Raw genomic sequence first — 22,233 nt, 5'->3', positions numbered from 1 at the left:
AGCTCCCGTCTCGGCGAGAAGCACCAGCTCCGGAGCTGCGAGGGCAAACCTGGGTAGGGGGGAACAGGCTGAGGGTGAGCAGGGAGACGGGCAGGCGCCTCTACCGACAGCCGCACTCCTCTGCCACCATGTTGGGGAACTTGCGGACCTCCAGCCCCTCCGTGGAGAGGCTGATGATGAGCTGGTCCGAGTAGCGGACGGGGACGCAGCAGGGAGCTCTCTGGAGGGGCGAACCCCGCTCCTGCATGCCCAGCAGCAGCACCGTGTGCGAGTAGTAGCTGGGGATGCGGGTGGAGAGGGGCAGCTTGCAGGGACCCTCACAGTTGTTGGCCGCGTAGACGGTGGGCATGACGATGAACTTGCGGTCGTGCAGGTCGATGGTCAGCTCCTGCAGGCGGCAGTGGGCCTGGTGCCGCGCGCTGCGGTTCTGCCGCAGCACCTTCCTCCGCTCCTGCCAATGCGCCCGCACCGTCTGCAACGCCTTCAGCAGCAGCAGCGTGTGCAGCTTCCTGGAGCCGGCCGGCTGCTCACCGGCTTGACCCTCACCCGGCCCCAGCGGGTAGTAGCAAAAGCTCAGGAGATGCTGGAAAAGCCCCATGTTGGCTTGGAAAGCCGAGATGTCCTTCAGCTCCTGGATGACCGTCTGCAGCTTGCCCAACAGCAGCTGCAGCACGGTTCCCTCTGGCTGCCAGTCCCCCAAGTGCTGCTCCAGCACGGCTCCACCGTCCTGGGGGAAAAGCAGCACAGAAGGCTCCTCCGACTGCACCAGACGCTCCAGGGCCGCCTCCTCCGACAGGTTGAGCAGCTGGTGAGGAAGGGTCTCCATCACTTGGAAGTCCAGCCAGTGGCGGGAGCTGGGCTGGGTGGGTGGCTCGCTGGAGGGGCTCAGGACCTGGCGGATGAATCGGGTCAGGATGCTCAGGAACTGACCGCTGCCACTGGGTGCCAACGATGAAGCATTGGCTTGGCTTGGGGCGGTGGGGGACAGCAGCTCCTCGGTCCCGGCCTGGGGTGGGCTGCAAGGAGAACAGAGGGAGCGTCACGGGGTCCCCTTGTACCCCAGGGGTCCCACTGGGCCCTGCCCCACATCCTCCCACCCCAGTCCCGCAGCAGAAGGACTGGAGCTGCCCCTCTCCCCCCCTGACTCCCAGCCCCTGTGTTTTTCCATGGTTGCAGCGAGGGCCACAGACCTGAGCTGTGGGTACGGAGCCATGTCCACCACCCCCTCGGCAGAGAGGTAGGAAAAAGGACCCAAAGCCACTTCTTCCTCCTGCCGTGACTTGGCCAGCAGGAGCACGACAGGAGTCATCCTGGTGAAGCACTTGTCATCGGAGCCAAAAAGGAGCTGCTGGGTCTCCGTGGAGGACAAGGGGGTACCTGGTGAGGAGAAGAGCCGTGAGGACGGTGGTCCGGGATCTCCCACACATCCTCATAGCCCCTCGTTACAGACAGGCTTGAGAGGATCCCAAACGCCCAAGTCAGGACACAGAGGGCACAGACACGGCCGTCCCTCGCCGCCACAGCCTTCCCGCATCCCTACCTCCCTCTCCACCGCGCCTGATGGCCAGGGAAGCCTCGAAGGTGAGCTGCTCGCTGCTGCGGGTGACAGATGCCGCGGCAGCTCCCAGGACCAGGTACTGGGTGTCCCTGGCGAGGCAGAGGCTCTGCACGGAGGCAAAAGACACAGAAGGAGCGAGGACGTGGGTGAGGCGTCACGGCGGGAGGGGGGCACTCAAATGAGCCCCCCCGCTGGTTCTGGGTCACCCAGTCCCCAGCGGCCCACCAGTTGGCTACCAGCCAGCCCAAGAGCTGCTCTGGGGATGCTGTGGGATGCAGGGAGACCCCGGGACCCCCGGGTGGGCAGAGAGTCCCGGGTGACCCCGGCCCCAGACCCGCTGAGCCAGGCAGAGGTGCCACGGCTGCTGCCCCCGGTCAGGCCGGAGACCCCGGGGGTAGGTGGGGAGCCAGGACCCCCAGAAGGGGCTGGGTGCCCGGGGCCGTCCCTCTGACCCTGCCGGGAGCTGGGGACGGGGTAACAGCACCATCTTCAGGCACGGCTGGGGCCGGCGGGAGGGTGCGGCAGGGCAGAGATACTGGGGGGGGGTGGCAAAGGGACTGGGAGGGGATGGGAAAGGGGCTGGGAGGGGATGGCACGGGACTGGGAAGGGATGGTACAGGGACTGGGAAGGGGATGACACAGGGACTGGGAGGGATGGCAAAGGGACTGGGAGGGATGGCACAGGGACTGGGAGGGGATGGCACAGGGACTGGGAGGGGATGGCACAGGGACTGGGAGGGGATGGCACAGGGACTGGGAGGGGATGGCAAAGGGACTGGGAGGGATGGCACAGGGACTGGGAGGGGATGGCACAGGGACTGGGAGGGGATGGCAAAGGGACTGGGAGGGATGGCACAGGGACTGGGAGGGGATGGCACAGGGACTGGGAAGGGATGGCACAGGGACTGGGAAGGATGACACAGGGACTGGGAGGGGATGGCAAAGGGACTGGGAGGGGACGGCACAGGACTGGGAGGGGATTGTAACAGTGCTGGGCCAGTAGAGCAGAGACACCCCCCTCCAACCACCCCTACTCGCACCCAGGACCGACCCCAAGCCGTGGCCACCCACCTGCTCCCTCGCCAGCCCCATGCCGGTGGCCAGCAGCTCCTCTCGACGCCTGGTGCCCAGCCCTTCTCGGCTGCCCAGGTAGAAGAGCAGCAAGGCGAACCGCAGCTCTCCCAGCGACCGGCCCACCTCTGCCTGGAAAACCAGCTTGAACTGCAGCTTCGCCTGGGCTTCCCACTTCACTGGAAAGAAGAAGACAGAGGGGGTGAATCGCCCTTCCAGCAGCCACAGGGCTCCTGGGGGGGCAATGGGTGAGGAAGGAGCTTTGGGGCCGAGCACCGGTCCCATGCGGTGGCCAGAATGTCCGGGATGGGAGCCGACAGGGTGGAGGGACACAGCAAATCCTCAGTTTCAGGGAGGTGGTTAGCGGGGCAAACCCTGCAGCCCCGGCGAGCAGGGGGCTGCCTCGCTCCCAGAGCGGCTCTGGCAAATTTTCACGGGCAGATTCCCCTGGAAATCTCTTCTCCTGTGGCAGCTCCTCCAGTAGCTCGGGGACATTGTGGCCATCACACTGCAGCCAGCAGCACTGCCTGGTGAAAAGTCGCTTCCCCAGCTGCCCAGCACTGGCAAGTTCAGCTGAAAATTCAAAATCCAGGCGAGGAGGAAGAGATTTCAAGGAGAGAAACAACCATGACCCTCTTGCTACACAGGAGGCTGGATTAAAACTGAGAGTTGTGCTCTCCCTCAAGCACAGCATTTACCACTGAGACAGGACAGGGGAACGTGCGTCACTGGTTTTCGCCTAAGGCTGAAGCTGCACAAGCAAGCCCAGGACCTTGCCAAGGTTGCTCCTCGGCAGCACCAAGCATGAGGGATTGGCGAGCAGCCAGGCTTATGCCAACCGTCCTATCATCCAACCGTCTCCTCTCTTTTCCCAGTCAGACAGAGTTGGGATGGGATCCTCATCCACATCATTAAGGCATAAAGTGAGAAACGCTCATAATCTCGAAAGCAGAGCAGAAGCTACCAAGACTGAGGCACATGTGCATTAGTCACAGGCAGGGACAAGGCACCCGGTTGCACACAAGCTATCATCGCTACTAAAACTTCTTCAAAATGTACCCAGATACACATATTACTGCATCGCTTTGCTAATTTTACAAGGAAGCCAACCCCCCGAGTTTAATTCTGTGTTTAAATCTCTGATTTAGGGCAAGCAAACAGCATCAGCCTCCCCGAGCCCTGTGCTCGCCCTGCTCCGCTCAGCCTCGGCACAGGGATTTCACACCAACCTTCCTCCAGATGCAGCACGAGGAAGCGGTCCTGCCCCGGCTCCACCACATGCGCGTGGATGTGCTTCAGGGGATGGAGAGCAGCATCTGCCTCCCCGGCTGGGCAGAGCCCGAAGGTCTCGAGATAGCTTTCATCCCAGCTGGTGCGTTGTCTCAACAGCTTGATGAAGCTGCTTTCATAGTGGGTGAGAACACCCACAACTTCCAGGTGCCTCGGGGTCAGCCCATCCTGGTCCATTTTCACCCTGCACACGGGCCCTTCCAGCCCCCCGAGTGGCCACGGGTGCAGGCTGGAGCCGGACCAGCCGATGCCCCCATCCTCAGCCATCCCCTGGAGGCATTTTGCTCCTGGGTCAGGCTTAGAAAAGAGGCGAGTAGCAGCAGTCATCCTTGATCTTCCCGCAGAGTTCGGTCTCACTCTTTCCTGTAAACTTGCATTTTTTTTCTCTCTCTCCTCTGCTTCAAGTCCCAGCTCCTCCGGCAGGCTCAGCTCCAGCTGGTTAGTTGGGGAAATCCTTTCCCCAGTGCTCCCCTTTCTTGGAAGTGCTGCAGAGGGAAGCAACAGCACCAGCCATAGCAAAAGCACCTGAAGAGCAGCCTTCATGTTCTCACTTCAGCTACTCCCAACGCAGTTGTTAGAGCTGCTCACACGCACCTCAAAACACTTGGGCGGAAGGGGAGGACGGCGTCTCCCTTTTAAAAACCCGTGGCCTTGAGTTGACAATGCACAACACACCTCCCTTGAGAAACTCAAAGGCTGTCACGCTAGAGACGAGGGAGGGATGTTTCAAAGAAACTTTTTTGTTCTATTTTTGGGTTTGCATCTAGTATTGGAAGCATAAAAAAATTAAAGCTGTTTCTTTTACTCATCGGGATGCATGTCCTTGACTTCAGATGTTTTCTAAAGGAGGATGGACATGTAGACTTGGATCTTCATGGGGACTGGCACATACTATTCCCATCAGCAGTGAAACACCAGGAGGGAAGAATTAGCCAGACTAGGAGGAGAGGGCTAGAGATAGATAATGGGCAGAAACTAAGTAAATGTATGGAAAGCCTCCCCCCTCAGCTGGCACCCCACACTCTGCAGTTTGGAGGCCGCCTTGCAGGGGCTCTTAACACATCTCCTGAGCCCCACACTGCTTCAAGCTGTGAAGGAGAATCTCACAGGTGCAGCAGCAGCCTGATGACTTGATCACTTAAGAGTTGACTTTGAAAGTCTCACAACACACGTATTGTAAGGACTTCCCCTCTATGAGATGCCAATACTCGCTGTCAACACTTGGAATCACCAATGCCACCTACCTAAGCCACCCCAGAGAAAGCTCCCCCCCACCCAAGGTATCTCCTTTTTTTGGCACAGAGGGCAGGGGGAAAGGTACCCGCAAAAAGTTCCAATGCACATTCAGACCCTTCTCTGAGTTTCCAAGACTTTGCAGTTCAGAGCTCAGGATCTGCCTACAGCACGTCATATAACGGACTGCGCAGCCGAACCAGAGAGGGACAAACGGCACCACAGCAAAGGGCTAGTGAAGGTGGACCTCTCTTCTATGGGAGCTATGACAAAGGACACGCTCCTGGCAAAGGGGAGACCCACACAAGCTGATTCAGGCATCGAGCCAGCTCAGCTTGAGGCAAAGTGCTTCTAGCGTAGCAGGAAAGCCAGCAAATGTTGGACACACTCTGGGTGGGACCGTGTCAGGCCAGCAAAAGAGGAGAACACTTTGATTCCTCCATCAAAGGGGCACGCAGCTGCAGGGCTGCAAGCACAGACTCCCCCCACGGTCTGTGAAACAAGCCGGGCACTGGCCAAGAGCAAGCCCAGGTCAGGCAGCCCGGCCCCCAGTGATACCTTTACCCACCGAGCACCCTGGTATCCTGTGCTGAGACGCCCCAGTTCAATGAAATGAATCCTGGAAAGGACAAAGAGGAGAAATCTTAGAACCTCTGCTTTTTAATGGGAACCAAATGATTGTTTGAAGGAAACATTTAGCATAAATAAAACCACAGAGAACTAAAAGCTTGCCAAAACTAGTCTTCTAGTGGGAGGATATATACAATAAAAATCATACATGACAGCAGGTGCTTCACAATGGTACAGACAACATTTAATGAATTATAATAATAACCTAAGATTTTGTATCACTGCAGCTTTGGTGATTTCTTTTGACTAAACATTCCCAGAAATCCCTGCCACCGTTAGATGAGAGCACTAACGCTTTTGTTTGTGAACCCATTTGGCATAAACAGTCTAGTAAGCAGCTGGTAGGAGCTAGGCAGCTGCATACTGGGGAAGGATGATTCTTTCTTAAATTGTCAATGAAATCTTGTCTGGCGCTTTTCAAGGACTCCTGAGAAGCAGTCCAAACTGATTTCCTCAGTAGAGATGTTTCCAGCTTTTAGCTGGCAACACCTGAGCACGGTACAGTGCTCTGGCACCAGGAGGAGAAAGGAGGTTTCCCAATGCAGCAGGAGTGATACTCTTCCGATTGCAACTGTAATTCAGCAAGAAGACAAAAGAAAACTGGATTTAGAAAATTCTGCTTGCTCCATTCTGCCTGCCACTGTGATTACTGGTGATGCAGTAACAGAATCCTTTCTGTGTGTCTATGACAAGTCACCCCATCACTGAATGAACAGCTCCATAAGGGACTTCAGTTGAATAGCAACTGATTAACTGGCTGGTGATTTATGGGATACTCAGCAAGCAGTCTAAAGGGGGTAATACGTTAAGCCAACACAGCTGAGTTACGTTGATGTAGCTATTCACTTAGAAGGAGCTGAGGTGCCTAGAGATTTCCAATCCTTTGCCTCCTCTTTGGAGAATTTCCAAAATGTAACCAGACTGGGAATGTTTTATATATCTAAGGGCTAAAGAAAGTGAACACATGGCAACATTTTTAACCAAAACACAGGAAGAACATAGAGAAAGGAAAATGGAAAACCTTTTAATGCACCTACAGGGTTTAGTCAAATTCACAGGCATACAAAATGGAAATATTTCTCTGAATCAGTTGTGATCTGCATATAAAAAAGATACGAGCTAGAGGAGTCCAGCGGGACTGAGTCCAGGAGGGGCTTCAGTTGGAGGGAGGCGGTGGGGGGATAGTGCCTGGCCCCTCCGTGGGGAGAGGTGGTCTCATCATGGGTGGCAGAGGAGCAGGAGGGGGTACACCGGGTGCTGGTGGCAACTGAGGTGGCACTGGAGGTGGTGGCACTGGTCCAGAGGGAGGCATAGGAGGCAGAGTCATGCCTCCTGGAGGAGGCGGTGGCATGGAGTCCGGCAGAGGTGGCCTTGGGGGCAAGCCGTTCATCAGTGGAGGTGGAGGAGGCCGCTTCACAGTTGGGGGCCCTGGAGGGAGGTTTGGGGGAGCTGGGGGCTTCTCCATCTTGAAGTGGAATTGAAGGAAGAACTGGGGAGGGGAGGGGAGAAAAGCAAAGAGAAGGGAACAATTAATCCTCAGGACAACTTTGTGCCATCACACAACACAGCTGCTCTCTGCCTCCAGGAACACGGCTCGGATGTCTCCCGTTACCTTCACAGATCATGGCTGCCTTTCTACCCTGGCGGCATTCATGACTTGCACCAGTGTCGTCCAGTGCTTTAACGCCTCTGAAACTTGTTCTAAGCGCTAAGCTATCTGTGACAGTCAGTACCCCACTATGCATTTGTCCCTTGCTCTCACATATGATACCCAGTGAGTACATCCATGCTGCGGGCTCACCACAGACAGCTGCATGCAGGAAACACGCAGCAAGGAGCCACAGAGAGAGGACACGGTGTTGCACATTTATGCACCGTCCTGCTGCTGCTGACAGCAACTGAGGATTCCACCTCCCAGGCTGAATTTTCACAAAGATCACACACACAGGAAGATCCTTCTGTTAGGAGGAGTCACTGCACACTTGCATTGAAGGAATGAAGATTTTAGCATCAAAGCCAGCACAGATACGACTGCTGTGCGCTCTTCCTGCATTGCCTTCTCCCCAAGCTGCTCTGCCCTCCTGCTCCCCCTTTAACCCTCAAGAAAGATGTTACAGTGCTCCAGCTACCTGTTTGGTTTCCCTGTTCCAGTGGGTCCAGAACTTCCCTTCTGCTTTGTCAATTTCTCTGCTTGGCACCTGCAACGAAAAAGAATAAGGAGCTATTATTAGCACCACCAGATTAGCTCAATAGCCCTTTTTAGCGCCAAAGCCTGCAAGATAAGCGCAGTTATTCCAGGCCTTTGTAAGATGCACTAGTGTCGGATGTTATTAGATATAGAGATGGGGGCAGGAAAGAATTAAGTTACTTCCCTATCAGTCAAGGACAAGTGTGCTGGCAAAAAACCCTCTCCTAACATCTGCACAAAGGCTGAGGAGCAAAGCCCAGAAGGCTCCTTTCTGTGCCAGACACTGAGAATTCAATGGCTCCCCAGAGCTCAGCACACAGCCTAGTTTTCATGCCAGAGTCCTCCACTAATTCTCAGCAGGGTTTAATGACTTCCAGTCATGTCTTCTTGACCCCCCTTTCCACTCCATTAACCCCCTGAAGGCTAGAACAGAAGTCTATAATAATGTTCACTGGAATTAATGTCTTGGAAAACGTGGGAAAGGAACTTTCCCAATATTCAGTTAATCCCAAATCTTACCTTGAAAGCTATGGTTTCATAGGGCTCCGCTGCCATCAAAAGGTATTGCCAGCGTCTATCGGGGGGCTCAATCCTCTGCTCATAGGCTGACATGAACCGATGACGAGGCATGATACTTTCTGCAATCTCCGGATAATCAATCTGTTGGGGTGTTATTGCAGCATTAAGGAGAATGTCCCCTTTTCACTCCCCGTTCACAGAAAACAAGCCCTCAACTATGAAGCATATCAAGAGATCAGTTCCAAATGGAAACTTAGTGCCACCAAAGGAATTGGTTTGACAACTACAATCATGAATTTGCTTGACACAATCAGCAGCGGAGGGCCAGGAAGGTAAGGCCTTTTTTTTTTTATTTCATGAATCCTGCAAAGAACTGCTCATTTAGCAGCACTTTTACTTGGATAAAACTGGACACCAAGAATTGTAACAGTGCCCTTACCTGGAAGAGGAGGCTCTGCTGGCCTGTTTCTGGATCTCTCTGTTTGGTCACTGTAAAGAAAGTAAGAAAGCTCAGTACATCACATATAATGTTGCTCTAACCCTGCTATCTGCTCTAGGAAACACACAAAGCTTCCAACAACAAAGTATTACAAGATTTTTCTCCCATTTATCAAACAAAACACCACATTGTCTTTAACTGAAACTACTAAGGATCTCTACCGAAATTCAGTAGCTGTGGGGCAAAGACACTGTGCACTGCAGAACAAAGCTGGGAGATAAAGAAGCCAAGTTTTGTACTGAAGGCCAAAACAAAACAATGAGTAGTTCAGAGAAAAAACTTGAGCTGTACATGCAATGAGTGATTTATGAGCATTAGTGAAAGATGGTACAACACAATAAAAGGAGAAGAGAGGCTGAAACAATGTCATCATCTCCTGCACGACTACTAAGAGCTGAAAGACTGAGACATAACAATCTATTATTAAAATGGTTCTCTGTCAGCAATAAAGTGATGTTCCATGGGTAATTTAAACAATAAAGGACATCAGGAGATAAGCCCATATCTTATTCATGGACAGATCTGCTAAAAAGACTAATTAATAATTCACAACCACAGCTCTGCACTTCAGGCAAGCTCCAGCAGGCATTAGGTGTCTCCTATGACAGACATCCCTGACATACCTTTATAACCTGGTCGTCCAATTTTCACAAATTTCTTCACTTCCACTTTGACTTTTTCTGGTGCGGGCTGGGCAGGGGCTTCCTTAGCTTCCTTGGCAGCTCGACGGGCCCTGGATTAATTTGAAACGTCCCAAATTTAAAAGGTTAGCTGCATTTGTTTCTAAAGGATACACTAGGAGCAGTTTGAATCCCTTACCACAGAATATTCAGTGCTTCACAGAAAGCACACCAGGAAAACTGCTATTTCTCTTCTACACACCACGACAGGCCAATTGTATCCCTGCCTTCCCCTGACTAAAGGCTGTCATCTCAAATATCTTATCCACCCCTGAGATGACCTCGGTGCCCCTCTCCACAGTTGGATTTGAGAAGACTTACTTCTTGAAATAAAAAAAACCAAACTCACAAGCAAGTCATCTAAACCAAAGCAAACTGGATTTCTTAAAATAAAACTTATGAACTTCTCCCAACCTGTATTCACAAAACCAGATCCTTATAACTAGATTCAAACAGTTTGCCTTTATAACTCTTTCTCCCCCTCCCTTCAGAAATCCCACAACTGGCTTTGAACTTGAGCTTGAAATGGAGCTTGTCAGCACCATTTTTTGGAGCCAATCTAGTCTGTACCTCCTGGCTAGTGCCAGGCTGCTCACTAGGAAACAAAACACAGTCAAAGAACATTCAAGCACAGTGTGCTACTGTATAATGGAGCTCAATATTTATAGATGCTTTTTAGTGATCTTTTAAAGTGATAATTTGAAGTTGCTTAGGTAATAGAGAATAAAGCTAGAGCAGAGAACAACTTACAAATTGGTCTGATGCTTCTTCCCCTGGGTATGGGCTAAGTAACTTCCCTGTAATAAAAAACAAAGTAGAAGAAAGTTAAATGAAGACAGGACTGTTCCTACACTGAAAGATACTTGTCACAGAGGAGATACTATATCACACGTTGACAAGGATATTTTAATCCTTAGCAGAGAGGAATCTTACTCAAAAATTGCAGATTGCTCTCAGCTGCTGAACTGTCATAAACTGTCAGGCTTAACACATGCAAGCCGCTACCCACCCATCATCTCTTCAGCAGTCAGTCATCAGGCACATCCCAGGTTCTCGCACTTGAAGCTACTATTATTCTAAAATACCTGCTGCCGAGATCCAGACAGACAGCTGTTCAACTCACCTCATTGTTGTGCAGCGTTAGGCAAAGCTTGCATTCATAAGAGCCCAAGTGATTTTTCATAAAATAAGGGTCCTAGGAAGAGAATTATTAAAAAGTTACAAGCACAATACATGGCAAAACAACAGAATAATCAAAATACTGCTGAACTTTTGCTGCACTGGAAGAACTGAGTTTGTAGATTTAAATTAGTAGCATAACACTGCTTTAGGACTATGAAAACAGAGAGAAACAATAGCAACTTTGTTAATTGATGACAGCATACCCAACTGCAGGCAAGAAAGAGCAAAATACCAGCCAGTCCTGAGAAGTCTGAAAATAACATAGTAACAGCTACTCGAATACGCAACTGCTGGCACCTCTCTGGTCAGCCCCATCACAGATGTTTCTCATTCAACTCCCACATCACCAGGAGAAATATTTCATTCCAATCCACAACTCTCCACTAAATCTCTCGCCCTCCAAGCCATTTTGCTCGGGCAAAGCTCTAAACTTATCCCCACAACAGTCTGCAGGACAGGAACCCTGTGTCTTTTCTTTCCTGTGCAGGCAGAGGCCAAGGCTCACCTTGTTGATGTCGATGGTTTCCAAAGCCAGCTGCCGGAGCCTCTCCCTGCGATCTCTGTTACTTTCTGAGGCAGAGGCTACGCCTCCGCTTCCAGTTTTACCTCCAGGACGATGCTGAAAATCCATGATGGGGACTTCTGTGCTTCAGCTACTTATGGATAAAGAGAGAGTCTGGAAAAATAAGAAAAAGCAATGGGAGCAATAAGTAACGCTTTCCCTAACCTGGAGTTCACACCACTATTTAGACCCATCAGTAAGGACATGAGACGAGCACAACAAACCATGCCCTGGACTCTCGCCACGTGACACAATTTCAAATGGAGCAGGTCCTGTACTACTGACTCAGTAAGTTGAGTGGAAGTAAAATGACCCAAAATAACAAGCCCCCAGAGCCCTTCCCACTTCCTCAGACACTTCCACGCAGACGTATTCCTCCCCAAGCTCAGTGGGGCCCCAGCAAGGCTCAGCAGCCCCACTAGCAACTCCCCCCCTGCTCCCCCTCAAAGCAGAAGCCTCCCACCCTCCACCTTTATAGCCAACAGCTCCTGAACCTGCCATGGGCCGAAGCCCCTCTCCACCACCAAGGTTTGCCGCTGCCCAACCACCCTGATGCCCCCCCCAAGAACCCAGAGCCACCGCCACAAAGCCCCAAACCCTCTGTGAGGGTCAGAGGGCACCCCCCTAAACCCCCCTGGCAAGGTCAGGGCCTCTGCACACTGTCCCCAACCCCCAAGAGCGGTCCTGGAGTCCCCCCTTCCCTCAGCAAGAGCCAGAGCCCCCACACACATAGAGAAATCCCCCAACAAGGGTCAGACCTTTGCAGGAAGGCCACAGAGACCGCCAGGCCCTCAGCAGGAGTAAAAGCCCCCCTCAAATGCTCCGAGCAAGGGTCAAAGTCCCACCCTAATACCCTCCAAGCACTCAGCAAGGGTCAAAGCTCCCCTCCAAACACCTCCCAGCCCTACAGCAAGGATCAATACCCCCTCAGCCCCAAACACCCCCAGCCTGTCAGCAAGGGTCAACCCTCCCCAAACACCCCCAGCCCCTCAGCAAGGGCCAAAGCACCCCTCAAATGATCCCCAGCAAGGGTCAGAGCCCCCCCAAACACCCCCCAGCCCCTCACCAAGCCTCAAAGCCCCCCCCAAGCGCCCACCACCACCTCAGCAAGGGTCAACACGCCCCCCAAACACCCCCAGCCCCTCAGCAAGGGCCAAAGGCCCCCTCAAATGCTCCCCAGCAAGGGTCAGAGCCCCCCCAAACACCCCCCAGCCCCTCACCAAGGCTCAAAGCCCTCCCCAAGAGCCACCCAACACCTCAGCAAGGGTCAACACCCCCCTCAAACGCTCCCTAGCAAGGGCCAACCCCCCCCAAACACCCCCAAACCCTCAGCGAGAGCCAAATCCGCCCCCTAACACCTCAGCAAGGGTCAGCAACCCCCCTCAAACACCCCCCAGCCCCTCAGCAAGGACCAAAGCCCCCCCCCAAACACCCCCAGCCCCTCAGCGAGAGCCAAAGCGCCCCCCAAACACTCCCCAAGCGCCCTTCATCAAAGATCACCCACACACACCCCTCAGGGACAGCCAGACCCCCCCAACAAAGCCCCCGACCCGTACCGATGCCCTCAGCCCCGCTCCCGCGCCGCGCATGCGCGTTGCCCTCCCTTCCCCGCACACGGCGCGCAGCTTCCGGTGCGGACGCTTCCGGTTCCGGGACGCAGGGCGGCGGGATGGGGCGGCCGTAGAGGGCTGAGGGGCGGGCGGCGGCGGCGGCGGCGGCAGCGGCGGGGTGGGGGGGGGACGCCTCGCCATGCGGTACAACGAGCGGGAGCTGCTGTCCTTGGCCCGGCAGCCCGCCGAGAAGGCGGCCGAGATCTTGATGCGGGTGCCCAAGAAGGGGAGCGGTGAGGAGGGGCTGGGGTGGGGGCTGGTGGAGGTGGAGGGTAGGACTGGGAGTAAGTGGAGGGCCAGGACTGGAATTGTTGGGTGGATAGGGCTCAGAGGGGGACTGGGGAGAGGGATTGGGAGAATTGGGCGCCCTGGGTACTGGAGAATCGGGACTGGGAAAGGGCGGGTAGGACTAGGGCTGGACTGGGAGTACTGGGAGGGGCGGGGGTAGGGGGGTGGATTAGGACTGGCTGTATTGGGTGGGCAGGACTAGGGGTATTGGGAGGCAGGACTGGGAGGACTGGTGTGTAGGACTGGGGAGCACCAGTGGTGGTATCTGGTTGGGGGGGGGGGGGGCTGGAGTGGAGGGATGGGGTGTGGCTGGGGCCACTGGCTGTAGGGGCCATGAGGGACCCGGGGATCAGAGGAAGAGGCTCTTCCCTGAAATCTCCCAGCAAATTTCCTTGCAAACCAGCACTGGAGTACGAGCGTTAAAGGAACTCGCTCCCTTGTCCAGGGTCTTTCCTCCCCCCAAGGACTTGGCAGCATTCTGGGGGACTTTGTCCCTCTGAGGTGACATTGATGCTGACAGCCCCAGGCAGGGAATCCCCCGGGATTTGGAGCACTCCCTGGGGTTGGGGGAGGTCCTGTCGGCTGGGCAGCTGCATCGTCTGTGTGTCAGTGACATGGTGCCGTGGGCTCTGTCTGCCCAGAAGCCACTCGAGAAGCTGCAAAGTGACTTCTGTCACCCTGTGGCTGCATTTCAGCTGAGGACAGCCCGGTGGGCTCAATGGAGAGGATGCCTTTCCCGAGCAGGTTGAGGGTCGCAAGCTCCTCTAGGACCAAAAGTCTAAACCATACCGGAGCTTCCCCGTAGGTTTGGTTGAATCAGCGCCGTGCTGGGTGCTGGCAGGGGTGGAAGGGGCTTCCCCCTGCCCCCTGTACCAGCTGGCTTGGCCCTTCTGCCTACCTCAATGCTCTTTTTGTTTTGCAGTGTTAAAGAAACGCCTCGTGAAGCTTGTTGTCAACTTTCTCTTCTACTTCCGGACAGATGAAGCAGAGGTATGGAATCTGCTTTTTTTGTTGTCATTGTTTGTTTTCCTCCCTCTCTCTTCTTTTTCTGTGAATTGATTGCGTGGGCTTTGTAAAATGGTACGGGAACAGGCTGCCAGAGCCAGGACAGAGCGCCCACGTTTCCTCTTCCATCAACTTGGTGAAAATTCATGGGGGTGAGAAGCAGCGCTGCCATCTAACCACACCCTGGTGCTTCTCCTGTGAGCTTGGAATGAATCTTTTAAACATAACTGTTGCCCCAAAACTGAAAAAGGTGGAGTCTGTGATGTTTGTTTATAGGACTGTGCCTTATTGTGCCAAACTGAGAGGGGAAGCTTATATTTTGCTCATCCAAGAGAAGCATTAGCACTGTTTCTTCTTTTTTATGCCAGGAATTTTACTAGTGTACAATGCTCACTGTTACTGGGAAACTTTTGTGGCCATACCCTGTCAATATTGTTAGTTTGGGCATGCAGAAGCCCTGCTTGGCTCTAGAAAAAAAGCAGTGAGGGATGGGACCTTTGGGTTCTGTTTCTGGCTTTGCCACTGCTGAGATCTGGTGATTGTTAATGAATCCCTTGATAACTGTTGCTAAAGATCCTCTTGCTGGAAAATGAATATATAAGCAATCTTAATAATGAGTGTGAAGAAAGGTGCTGTGTGCATGCTGGTGCTACAAACAAAGGAACTGGAAAGCTTTTAGTGGTATGTTTAGACTTAGTCCATCATAAGTATTTTATCCTGATAATGGCTGAGCGCCTGTTTTCAGAAGTACCCTTTTTATCTCTGCCAAAGTGCAGTCACTTATTGCTGCTTCGCTAGACCTGCAGTCACAGCTCTCTGGGTGGGGCCGAGACGCCAAGCAGTCACTCTGGCACGTGTCTGTAGTCTCAGCTGTGGCTCCTGCGCTGGTGTAGGATGAGGCTCTTGAGGACACGGCCCGTCTCCTTCGCTGCCACCCAGTGCTGCTCTGCTCTCTTCTTTTCTGGTGGTTATTTGTAAGTGTTTTTGTGTGTTCGGAGGGAGGGGAGATGATGTTCTTGGATAGATCAAAATAGTTGAGCAGGTAGGTGGAGGATGCTAATGTAGAACGGTTGTGCCAGAAATACGTAGTAAACCAGGTTTTTCAGTATCTTCTCTGCTGCCTCATTTGCCTCTCACATTTTGTTTGGCTTGGACAAAACAATTCACTTGTGGCTTGCTTTTGTTTACGGCTTGTATCACCCTTTGGTTCTCATGTCCTTGCTCAGTGTGCGCTGGCGAGCAAATAGTACCTACTGTTTGTCTGTTTATCCTGAGCTGTTCTAGTTCATCAACACACTGTTCTTAACCTCTTGCAAGGCTTCAGGACTGCCCGTGCAACGTACAATGTGAGTTGTTCTTTGTGTCATGTTAAATATTTCATCTTTGTTTGATTTACTGAGCACGGAAGTAAACTTCTTTGCTGTCTTCGCATCACAGAAACGAATGCTAAAGCCCAGACTGAATCTGAGCAAGTAGAAATGTTTTAACACCTAATTAACATACACAAGGTGTTACGGGTAAGACTAGCACAATGAAGCACGTCAGTAGATGCAAAAAGGTCGATTAAAAGAACATGGAACATGCAATTAGACTGCATTACTTTAAAAGTAGCATCTGGTTATGAAACTTGCTTAAAAGGCACTAGGCAAACTCTGTGGGTTCAGACCACTGTCGTGCTGGTGGACGACGTGGGTTGAACCCTCTGTCCGGGTCTTTTCCAGCCCATTGGAGCTCTGCTGCTGGAACACTGCAGAATCACCAAAGAGGAGGAGAACGTCTTCTCAATCAGTGAGTTCTGCGTACGCATTCCCTTTGTGTTTCCCTTAGGGCAAGTAGTGCTACATAAAACGAAATGTTGTGCTGCTTAGTTCCTGCTTTTCACTCTTGTTTCTCTGCTAACAGTGGGGTTAGGGCTCCTCAGCCTTCTCCTCCTCAGCTGCCAGTTGCTACTTTGGCATTGCCGTGCCCCATCCTGAGGACAGCGGTATTTCATCGCTGGCTGAAACAGTCTGTGTGATTTGCACAGCTGCATGTGAGGACAGAAGCAGTAACAACAGACGGACCATGGCTTAGTGCTTGTGCAAATCCCTCTCTAGGAGGGTTTGGTATTGACAGATTGCTGCTTCTGTGCTATTGCATTTTATCAAAAAAAAAAGTGAGCCTCAGATAAACCATCTGTCAGGCTAATCTAGCACCAGTCCTCCCGCCACACTGTTTGTCCTTGTGTTGATAGCCATGGCTCCAGCTGGCTCGTGGTGTGTCGTCCTTTGTAAGCAGCCTTTCATCCAACAACTAATCATTGTGCGAGAGGTATGTGGCGAAAATAACAGGATGTTTCTCCAAGGCCATCCCCATATCTTTTGGCCTGGTTGTCAGGCACAGCTGCTTTTCTGTGCAGAGCCTTGTCTCCTCTTTTAGCCGGGAGAGGTGGTGTTCTCAGTGTCTGCAAAGGACCCTCAAACAGCCTGAACATACTGATCTCTCTAAGCACCGTGCTCCAAATTTCTGGGGCTTTAGGACTGTCGGGAGCCCTGGTGAATGAAGATTCCTGAGCAAAGCTGATGGCAGTTGGTGTCAGGTTGTGTCCCTGCACGGCAGCCCAGAGGGGTTTAGATGCAGTCTGACCCACTTATTTCACAGCAGCAGCCTAGATATCAGTGGACTATGTGTACTAAAGAGCAGAGCTCTAGGGACAATGTAGTTAATTAGATGTCCTGATTCTGTCTTGGTAAAGAACTGGAGTTGCATGGGGACTTGCTTTCCACTGTGCACAGTACCAAATTTCCCAAAGCCTTGAGCAAAGACAGGTCAGTGCCTTCACTGAGTGCAGTTTAACTCCTCAGATGGCTGCCCTCTGCATATATCAAAATCGCTTCCTCAGGGCCATTTTCCACTTGGGTTACTAAATCTCTGGTGACTTTTTGCAAGGAGGCTCAGGGAGTTTCAGTCCCGAATCTGGCCACGTTGATCCGGTTCAGTTCCAAGCTGTTGCTCTCAGTTTTGAGAACTTGCTCTTCCTGAAGTCTTTGGCTGCTGTGAGCTGACAAATGCTGTAGGCAGTTGCTCCCAGCCAGCCAGGAGCTGCCCAGGGTAGGGGAGCAGGACAGAGGCCTGGGTTACCAGCTTGTTCACAGATCATCTTAGTTGAACAGACATGCTAACTGTGGCCTGGCAGAGCCTGGCTGTTGCTGGGGAGGGAGACAGTGGAGCGCAGGCAGCTCTGCCAGGACCTCCCTTAAGCCTTTTCTTTATCCCTGGCAGGTTTCATTGAGGAGCCAGAGAGGAAATACTGCTTCGAATGTGACAGTGAAGAGCAGTGTCAGGAGTGGATTGAGGCACTCAAGCGAGCCAGGTAGGCTAAGCCACTAGCGTGAGGTCTGTGTTGTGCTCTCTGTGCTGTTTGTTTTCTGGGATCAGCTTGTGGTGAACCCAGGGAGGAAAGCCATTGTCTCCTCCCATGCAAGCTTCCCTTCAGCTCTAAATAGCATCTGAAACTTCTCCACATCCTTTTCTGCTCAGCCTGCCACATGGTCTGTTCCTGTCTTACAGCTATGAGTTCATGAGGAGGAGCTTGATTTTCTACCGGAATGAGATCCAGAAAATGACAGGGAAGGTGAGTCCATTGAAGTCAGCTTGTCAGGTGGTGACCGATGGGTTTGGACTGGAGCAGGGGCTGGTGATCTCAGGTGTTGCTGCTGACTGTCCTGCACAAGGCTGTTTGCTGCCATGTGCGCAGAAGAGATCCTGTAGTAAGCCAGTTTCTGAAGCCATGGTCTCAACAGCCAGACCTTCCTCTGCCAAGCAGCCTGCGTTGTTGTGCTCAGCTCTGACCCTCGTACATGCACTCTCCCAGTGGCAGAATGGCCTGAGGTTTGTAGCTGGACAGGTCTGGCCTGGGCTAGCCCAGACTCCCACCGGTTTTCTGGAGGAGTTCACAGGCAGCCCTGGCCAAATGAGAGCATACGTGGGTTGCAATGCTGCTCACACCCTGCCAGGCTCCTCAGAGCGTCCCTGCTCGAGGTGTCTGAAGTGGCTGCGGCTCAACTCTGCATTCCTGTGCCAGCGTGGAATGAATACAGCCCATGAACCTTGGTTATCTATCTGCCGTGTCCTCCCTGAGGGCTGCTTGACTTTCTGTGCCAGAAACAGCAGCCAGGGGCTGGACTGGGATAAATCCAGGATATGAATGGAATGAGTGCCCAGCCCAGCCCCAGAGTGCAGGCTGGTTGTGGGACAGTCCTGCTGGCCTCCCCCTTTGTCTGCATCTCACTGGTGCCTTCCCTGTGCTCTTGCTGCAGGACCCCCTGGAGCAGTATGGGATCTCCGAGGAAGCCCGCTTCCAGCTGGGAACACGCAAGCAATAATCCCCTCGCCTGCGCGGAACTGGCTTCTGGCCGCGGAGGGTCACCCCCAAGCCCCCCCTCCAGGAAAGAACAGCAGCAGTTCCCCACAGCAGTGACCAAGTGACTTTTTAATTTATTAGCCAAATAATTTTGTATGATTTTTTTTAAAGGGAATTCATTGCACATTCCCACTTGCCCCAGCTGCGGAGGCAGCCAGTCTTAAACACTCCCTGCAGACTGTGCCCTTGAGCTGACACCGCACCGCTGTGGCAGTGGGAGTAAAACCACCCTGGCTCCTCGGGAGAGCAGAGGAGGCAGGGACTGAACAGAGCTCCCAGCACCTGCTGTCCTCCAGCACAGGCTTGCAGCCCTCTGGCCTGGAGCTTCTGGGGCAGGCCCTGGGCCAGCTCTAGCCCTCCTGTTCCTCTCCTGCAGGGAGCTACTCAGCTTTTCTTGCTCAGGCTCTTCCTGCAGTCTCCAAGGGAGCCATGTAGGGTTGTTCATCCCCTTGCTGTAAGAGGATGCTCCAACTGATTGCATGTCTATGCTTGCAGGGTTAACCCCGTCATGCCCTCTCCTGTTCACTGCAAAGCCATTTCAGTTGCTGAGATCTGCTGGCAGAGCCTGATGGCCAAGCTGTTGAGCAAGGAGTGGGAAGCTTTCCATTAACATGGGGAGAGCTCAGCCACAGCTCCAGCTGACAGGGAGGGGGCATCCACCCCAGCCACCCCATCAAGGCAGCAGAGTCTGTGCAGCCACTAGCACCTGCCTCTTGGGGTTGTTTTCTTCTTTTCCCTTCTTTGGGCAGGTGGTGCTAATTCCTAGAGGCTTGAGAGCACTCTCACAAATGCATTGGAGAACAAAGCTGCAAAGCTCAAGGGAGCAGAGACGGGCCTGAGAGATCTGTGGCGTGATCCTGCCTCCCTCTGCAGTGCTGTGGGCTGGGCTAAGCTGTGCAGTTATTCAGCTTCCCAGAGAGGAAAGCCAGATGGAGAGATTTGTAAAGACAGGAACTGCTCCACTTTGGCTGGATGTTTGAGCTTCAGGGCATGCAGAAGTTAAGCCTAGGGAGCATGTGACAGCTAGCCATTAACCCTTTGTTCCCTGAGCCATTGCTGCAGCTTTTCTCCCCTTTGTAAGCATCCAAAGGGAAAGACCAGAAAACTGCTGAGGTCACAGTGAGCTGCCAGGGAATGAGGGCTGCCTTCCCTGGGGCTCCTGTAATGAAGAGATAAGTGTTAAGGATTGTCTCTCCTCGAGGCTCCGCACCTTCAGCCATGGCTCTGGCTGCACGAAGGAAAACTGCCCAGAGATGAGGGACGGAAAGACACTCCCCACACCTGCACCCAGGGCTTCAGGAGATCCAGGTTCCCGACTCCCACAGGAGCAGAGGACGCAGCTGCCTGCAGCAGCTCCCCTGTAACTAGACCAGGAAAACCTCCAGGAAAGGCCCCTGGGAAGATCCCGGGTAACATTGTCAGACGGTTGATGACAGAAGGAACTCGGCTCACCGCTGGGGCAGGTAAACACAGCACAAGGGCTTGGCCTGAGCTTTGGGGGTTTGCAGCTCTGGACTTTGTTCCATATGGCTAGCAGGAATGCTGCTCTGCAGCTAACCAGCATGTGGTAAGTGAGGTGGGGTAGAGCAGCCTGTGCTGTGATCTGGGGTTAAAAGGAAGTTTTGGGTCTCTTCCTCTCTGGCTGGGAATTAATGCCGAAACAAGAGCCCATATTGCAAGCTTTAGTGGCCTGGCCTTCCCTCTTTACCTCATGCTGCTGGGTTCCAGGAGAGTGGCAGATGTCACTGATGCTTTATTTTTAACCTCAAAGCCAAGATTGTTCCTTTCCCTCCCCAGATACTCCCTTTCCCTTCAATCATTCCAGGTGCTTGCTCCAGAAATTACCAAAATAAGCAGCTGTCCTGCATAATAAGCTGAGGGCATGACAGAGTGGCAGCAGAAAATGGAGTGGTTTTGAAGACAGATGGCAACTCTAATGGAAGCAGCAATGAGGGATTAAAAGCAGGAACATACAAGAGCTTGCGCTTCAGAGAATTAGTGTCCTCAGATGACTTTAAAGTGCATTTTAATCCTCACAAGCCTACTCTGCTTTACCTCAGTGCAGGGGCACGTTCCTGACATGCTGGTGGGGTATGCAGCAGCTTTACTTACTGTGAAAAAGAGACTCATCTGTCTGGTCGCTCGAGAGAGGACAGACATACACACTCCAGCCTCGGCGGTGGAATAACCAGAGCTGCGCTGCAGCCACTGCTTCCTCTTTTGTAGCATGGGCCGAGCAGAGCAGAAGTGGGCTCCCCCATCACAGGTATCGCAGCTCTCTGGCTTCGGCTTTGGCTGACCAGCCGTGAACGCTTCTGCCAGCCAGTTTCAGAGGCAGAACGTCCACATCCAAACTCAGCTCCCCAGGGTTCAGCATTAGTGAGTTCTTCAATATGCAAAGTCAAGCCATATATAAACAAAACCCTGGGAACTCTGCCAACATTCAGTCATTTCTAGCAAACAAAATTCTAGCGCTGCAGCAAGGCTCAGAGTTTCTGCCAGCCACCTTCAGTAGCTAACAGTTCTCAACCGTGTGCCTTCCAGGACTATCGCTAGTGTCCTCTCTTTGCATGCCTTTCAGAAGGTAGAGCCGACACCCACCATCTTCACTGTATGTAAAATGGGCATTTTTTACTTAGATGTTATGGGGAACAGTTGGGCGAGTGAGAGAGAATCCCAACAGTTATTTAAGAGGCAACAATGACATTTCTTAACTGAATGTAAGACAAATGCTGTGAAGAGTTACACGGGCCAGCAGCTGGCCCAGTAACTTCGATCAACTTCTAGACTAGCGCTAGCACACTGGGTTAGGTTTCAGGAGTAAGGGCAGATGGTACTTCTAGACACTTTGAGATCTGCATCAACTGCTGGTGATTTATAGACAATTGTTCATTTTTCATACTGTGGTCACTGCTTTTTTTATTTCAGTGGCCTGTTCCAGTGAGCGCTGTGTACAGGCTCCCTGAAAGTGTACTGAAGCCATTTATCTGTTGTACAGTGAACATTTCTAATAAAAACTTCTTTTAATCTTTATGGCAGTCAGAGCTGTGCTAACAAACCAAAACCTTCACTGGGAAGGGGTGGCTGTCCAGCGCAGCCCTGGAGGGACCGGGCATCTCACACGACCACCAGCAGCTCCGTGCCTCGGCACTGCAGCAGCGATCGCCGACGGAGGAGCAGCAGCTGCACAAGCTGCAGCAGATGGGCTGCAGAGCCGGAGCCTTCAGTCCCACGAGCAGGAGCAGTGGGATAGTTGGAGGTCAGGGGCCTGCTCAGGAGCCAGCTGTGGATGGCTCCACAATGTGATTCTTTTAGAGGCTTTTTGCTAATGGAGCCGAGCGCTTGGCAATAGCTGGAGTGACAGACATGCTTAGGAAGATGAGCTGGGTCAGACTGCTCCTGCAACCTGGTTCCAGCATCTAAAAACCTATCCAAAACCATGAGCTGTGCAAGCATTCAGTGAAGCAAGGCCTTCATCTCATTTTAAGAACCCTAGAGCGAATTAGCTTAGAAAGC

At 52.8% G+C, this 22,233-nt stretch overlaps 3 protein-coding genes across 5 annotated transcripts; 1 reads left to right on the top strand and 2 right to left on the bottom strand.

Annotated features, from left to right (window-relative positions):
* Positions 1-12: 12 nt before the first annotated feature.
* On the bottom strand, positions 13-5,627 carry AMH (anti-Mullerian hormone). Its single transcript, XM_049808003.1, has 5 exons — positions 3,859-5,627; positions 2,630-2,808; positions 1,541-1,664; positions 1,191-1,377; positions 13-1,016 (listed from the first exon to the last, which is right to left on the bottom strand). Exons 1-5 carry the CDS (start codon positions 4,460-4,462, stop codon positions 101-103), a joined length of 2,010 nt encoding a protein of 669 aa, XP_049663960.1. The 5' UTR covers positions 4,463-5,627; the 3' UTR covers positions 13-100.
* A 246-nt stretch (positions 5,628-5,873) lies between these two features.
* On the bottom strand, positions 5,874-13,044 carry SF3A2 (splicing factor 3a subunit 2). Its single transcript, XM_049808004.1, has 9 exons — positions 12,969-13,044; positions 11,356-11,526; positions 10,792-10,863; positions 10,419-10,465; positions 9,612-9,721; positions 8,929-8,978; positions 8,490-8,630; positions 7,912-7,980; positions 5,874-7,271 (listed from the first exon to the last, which is right to left on the bottom strand). The coding sequence occupies exons 2-9, from the start codon at positions 11,479-11,481 to the stop codon at positions 6,939-6,941; spliced, it is 948 nt and encodes a 315-aa protein (XP_049663961.1). The 5' UTR covers positions 11,482-11,526; positions 12,969-13,044; the 3' UTR covers positions 5,874-6,938.
* Positions 13,045-13,143: 99 nt separating this feature from the next.
* PLEKHJ1 (pleckstrin homology domain containing J1) lies at positions 13,144-21,750 on the top strand. 3 transcript variants are annotated; one of them, XR_007506995.1, is made up of 7 exons: positions 13,144-13,255; positions 14,233-14,300; positions 16,037-16,103; positions 17,577-17,667; positions 17,865-17,928; positions 18,614-18,778; positions 20,543-21,750. XR_007506995.1 is itself a non-coding variant. In XM_049808037.1 (6 exons), the coding sequence occupies exons 1-6, from the start codon at positions 13,162-13,164 to the stop codon at positions 18,677-18,679; spliced, it is 450 nt and encodes a 149-aa protein (XP_049663994.1). In that variant the 5' UTR covers positions 13,144-13,161; the 3' UTR covers positions 18,680-21,750. The 3 variants fall into 3 exon arrangements, 1 of the variants encoding a protein (XP_049663994.1); XR_007506994.1 differs by having other exon boundaries at positions 18,614-20,180; XM_049808037.1 differs by having other exon boundaries at positions 18,614-21,750.
* Positions 21,751-22,233: the final 483 nt, after the last annotated feature.

Source organism: Accipiter gentilis, chromosome 8, assembly GCF_929443795.1.
Source record: "Accipiter gentilis chromosome 8, bAccGen1.1, whole genome shotgun sequence".
NCBI lineage: Eukaryota > Metazoa > Chordata > Aves > Accipitriformes > Accipitridae > Astur > Astur gentilis.
This window is presented reverse-complemented; position numbering and strand designations above follow the sequence as displayed.

Coding starts and splice junctions, on each gene's coding strand:
- PLEKHJ1 (XM_049808037.1), top strand. CDS start 13,162: ATGCGGTACAACGAGCGGGAGCTGCTGTCCTTGGCCCGGCAGCCCGCC. Junction 17,668..17,864: donor GAGGCACTCAAGCGAGCCAG/GTAGGCTAAGCC, acceptor CCTGTCTTACAG/CTATGAGTTCATGAGGAGGA. Junction 17,929..18,613: donor TCCAGAAAATGACAGGGAAG/GTGAGTCCATTG, acceptor CTCTTGCTGCAG/GACCCCCTGGAGCAGTATGG.
- SF3A2 (XM_049808004.1), bottom strand. CDS start 11,481: ATGGATTTTCAGCATCGTCCTGGAGGTAAAACTGGAAGCGGAGGCGTA. Junction 10,864..11,355: donor AAACCATCGACATCAACAAG/GTGAGCCTTGGC, acceptor TTCTCTTCCTAG/GACCCTTATTTTATGAAAAA. Junction 7,981..8,489: donor ATGAAACCATAGCTTTCAAG/GTAAGATTTGGG, acceptor TTTTCGTTGCAG/GTGCCAAGCAGAGAAATTGA.
- AMH (XM_049808003.1), bottom strand. CDS start 4,462: ATGAAGGCTGCTCTTCAGGTGCTTTTGCTATGGCTGGTGCTGTTGCTT. Junction 2,809..3,858: donor CGTGCTGCATCTGGAGGAAG/GTTGGTGTGAAA, acceptor TCTTCTTTCCAG/TGAAGTGGGAAGCCCAGGCG. Junction 1,017..1,190: donor GCTCCGTACCCACAGCTCAG/GTCTGTGGCCCT, acceptor TTCTCCTTGCAG/CCCACCCCAGGCCGGGACCG.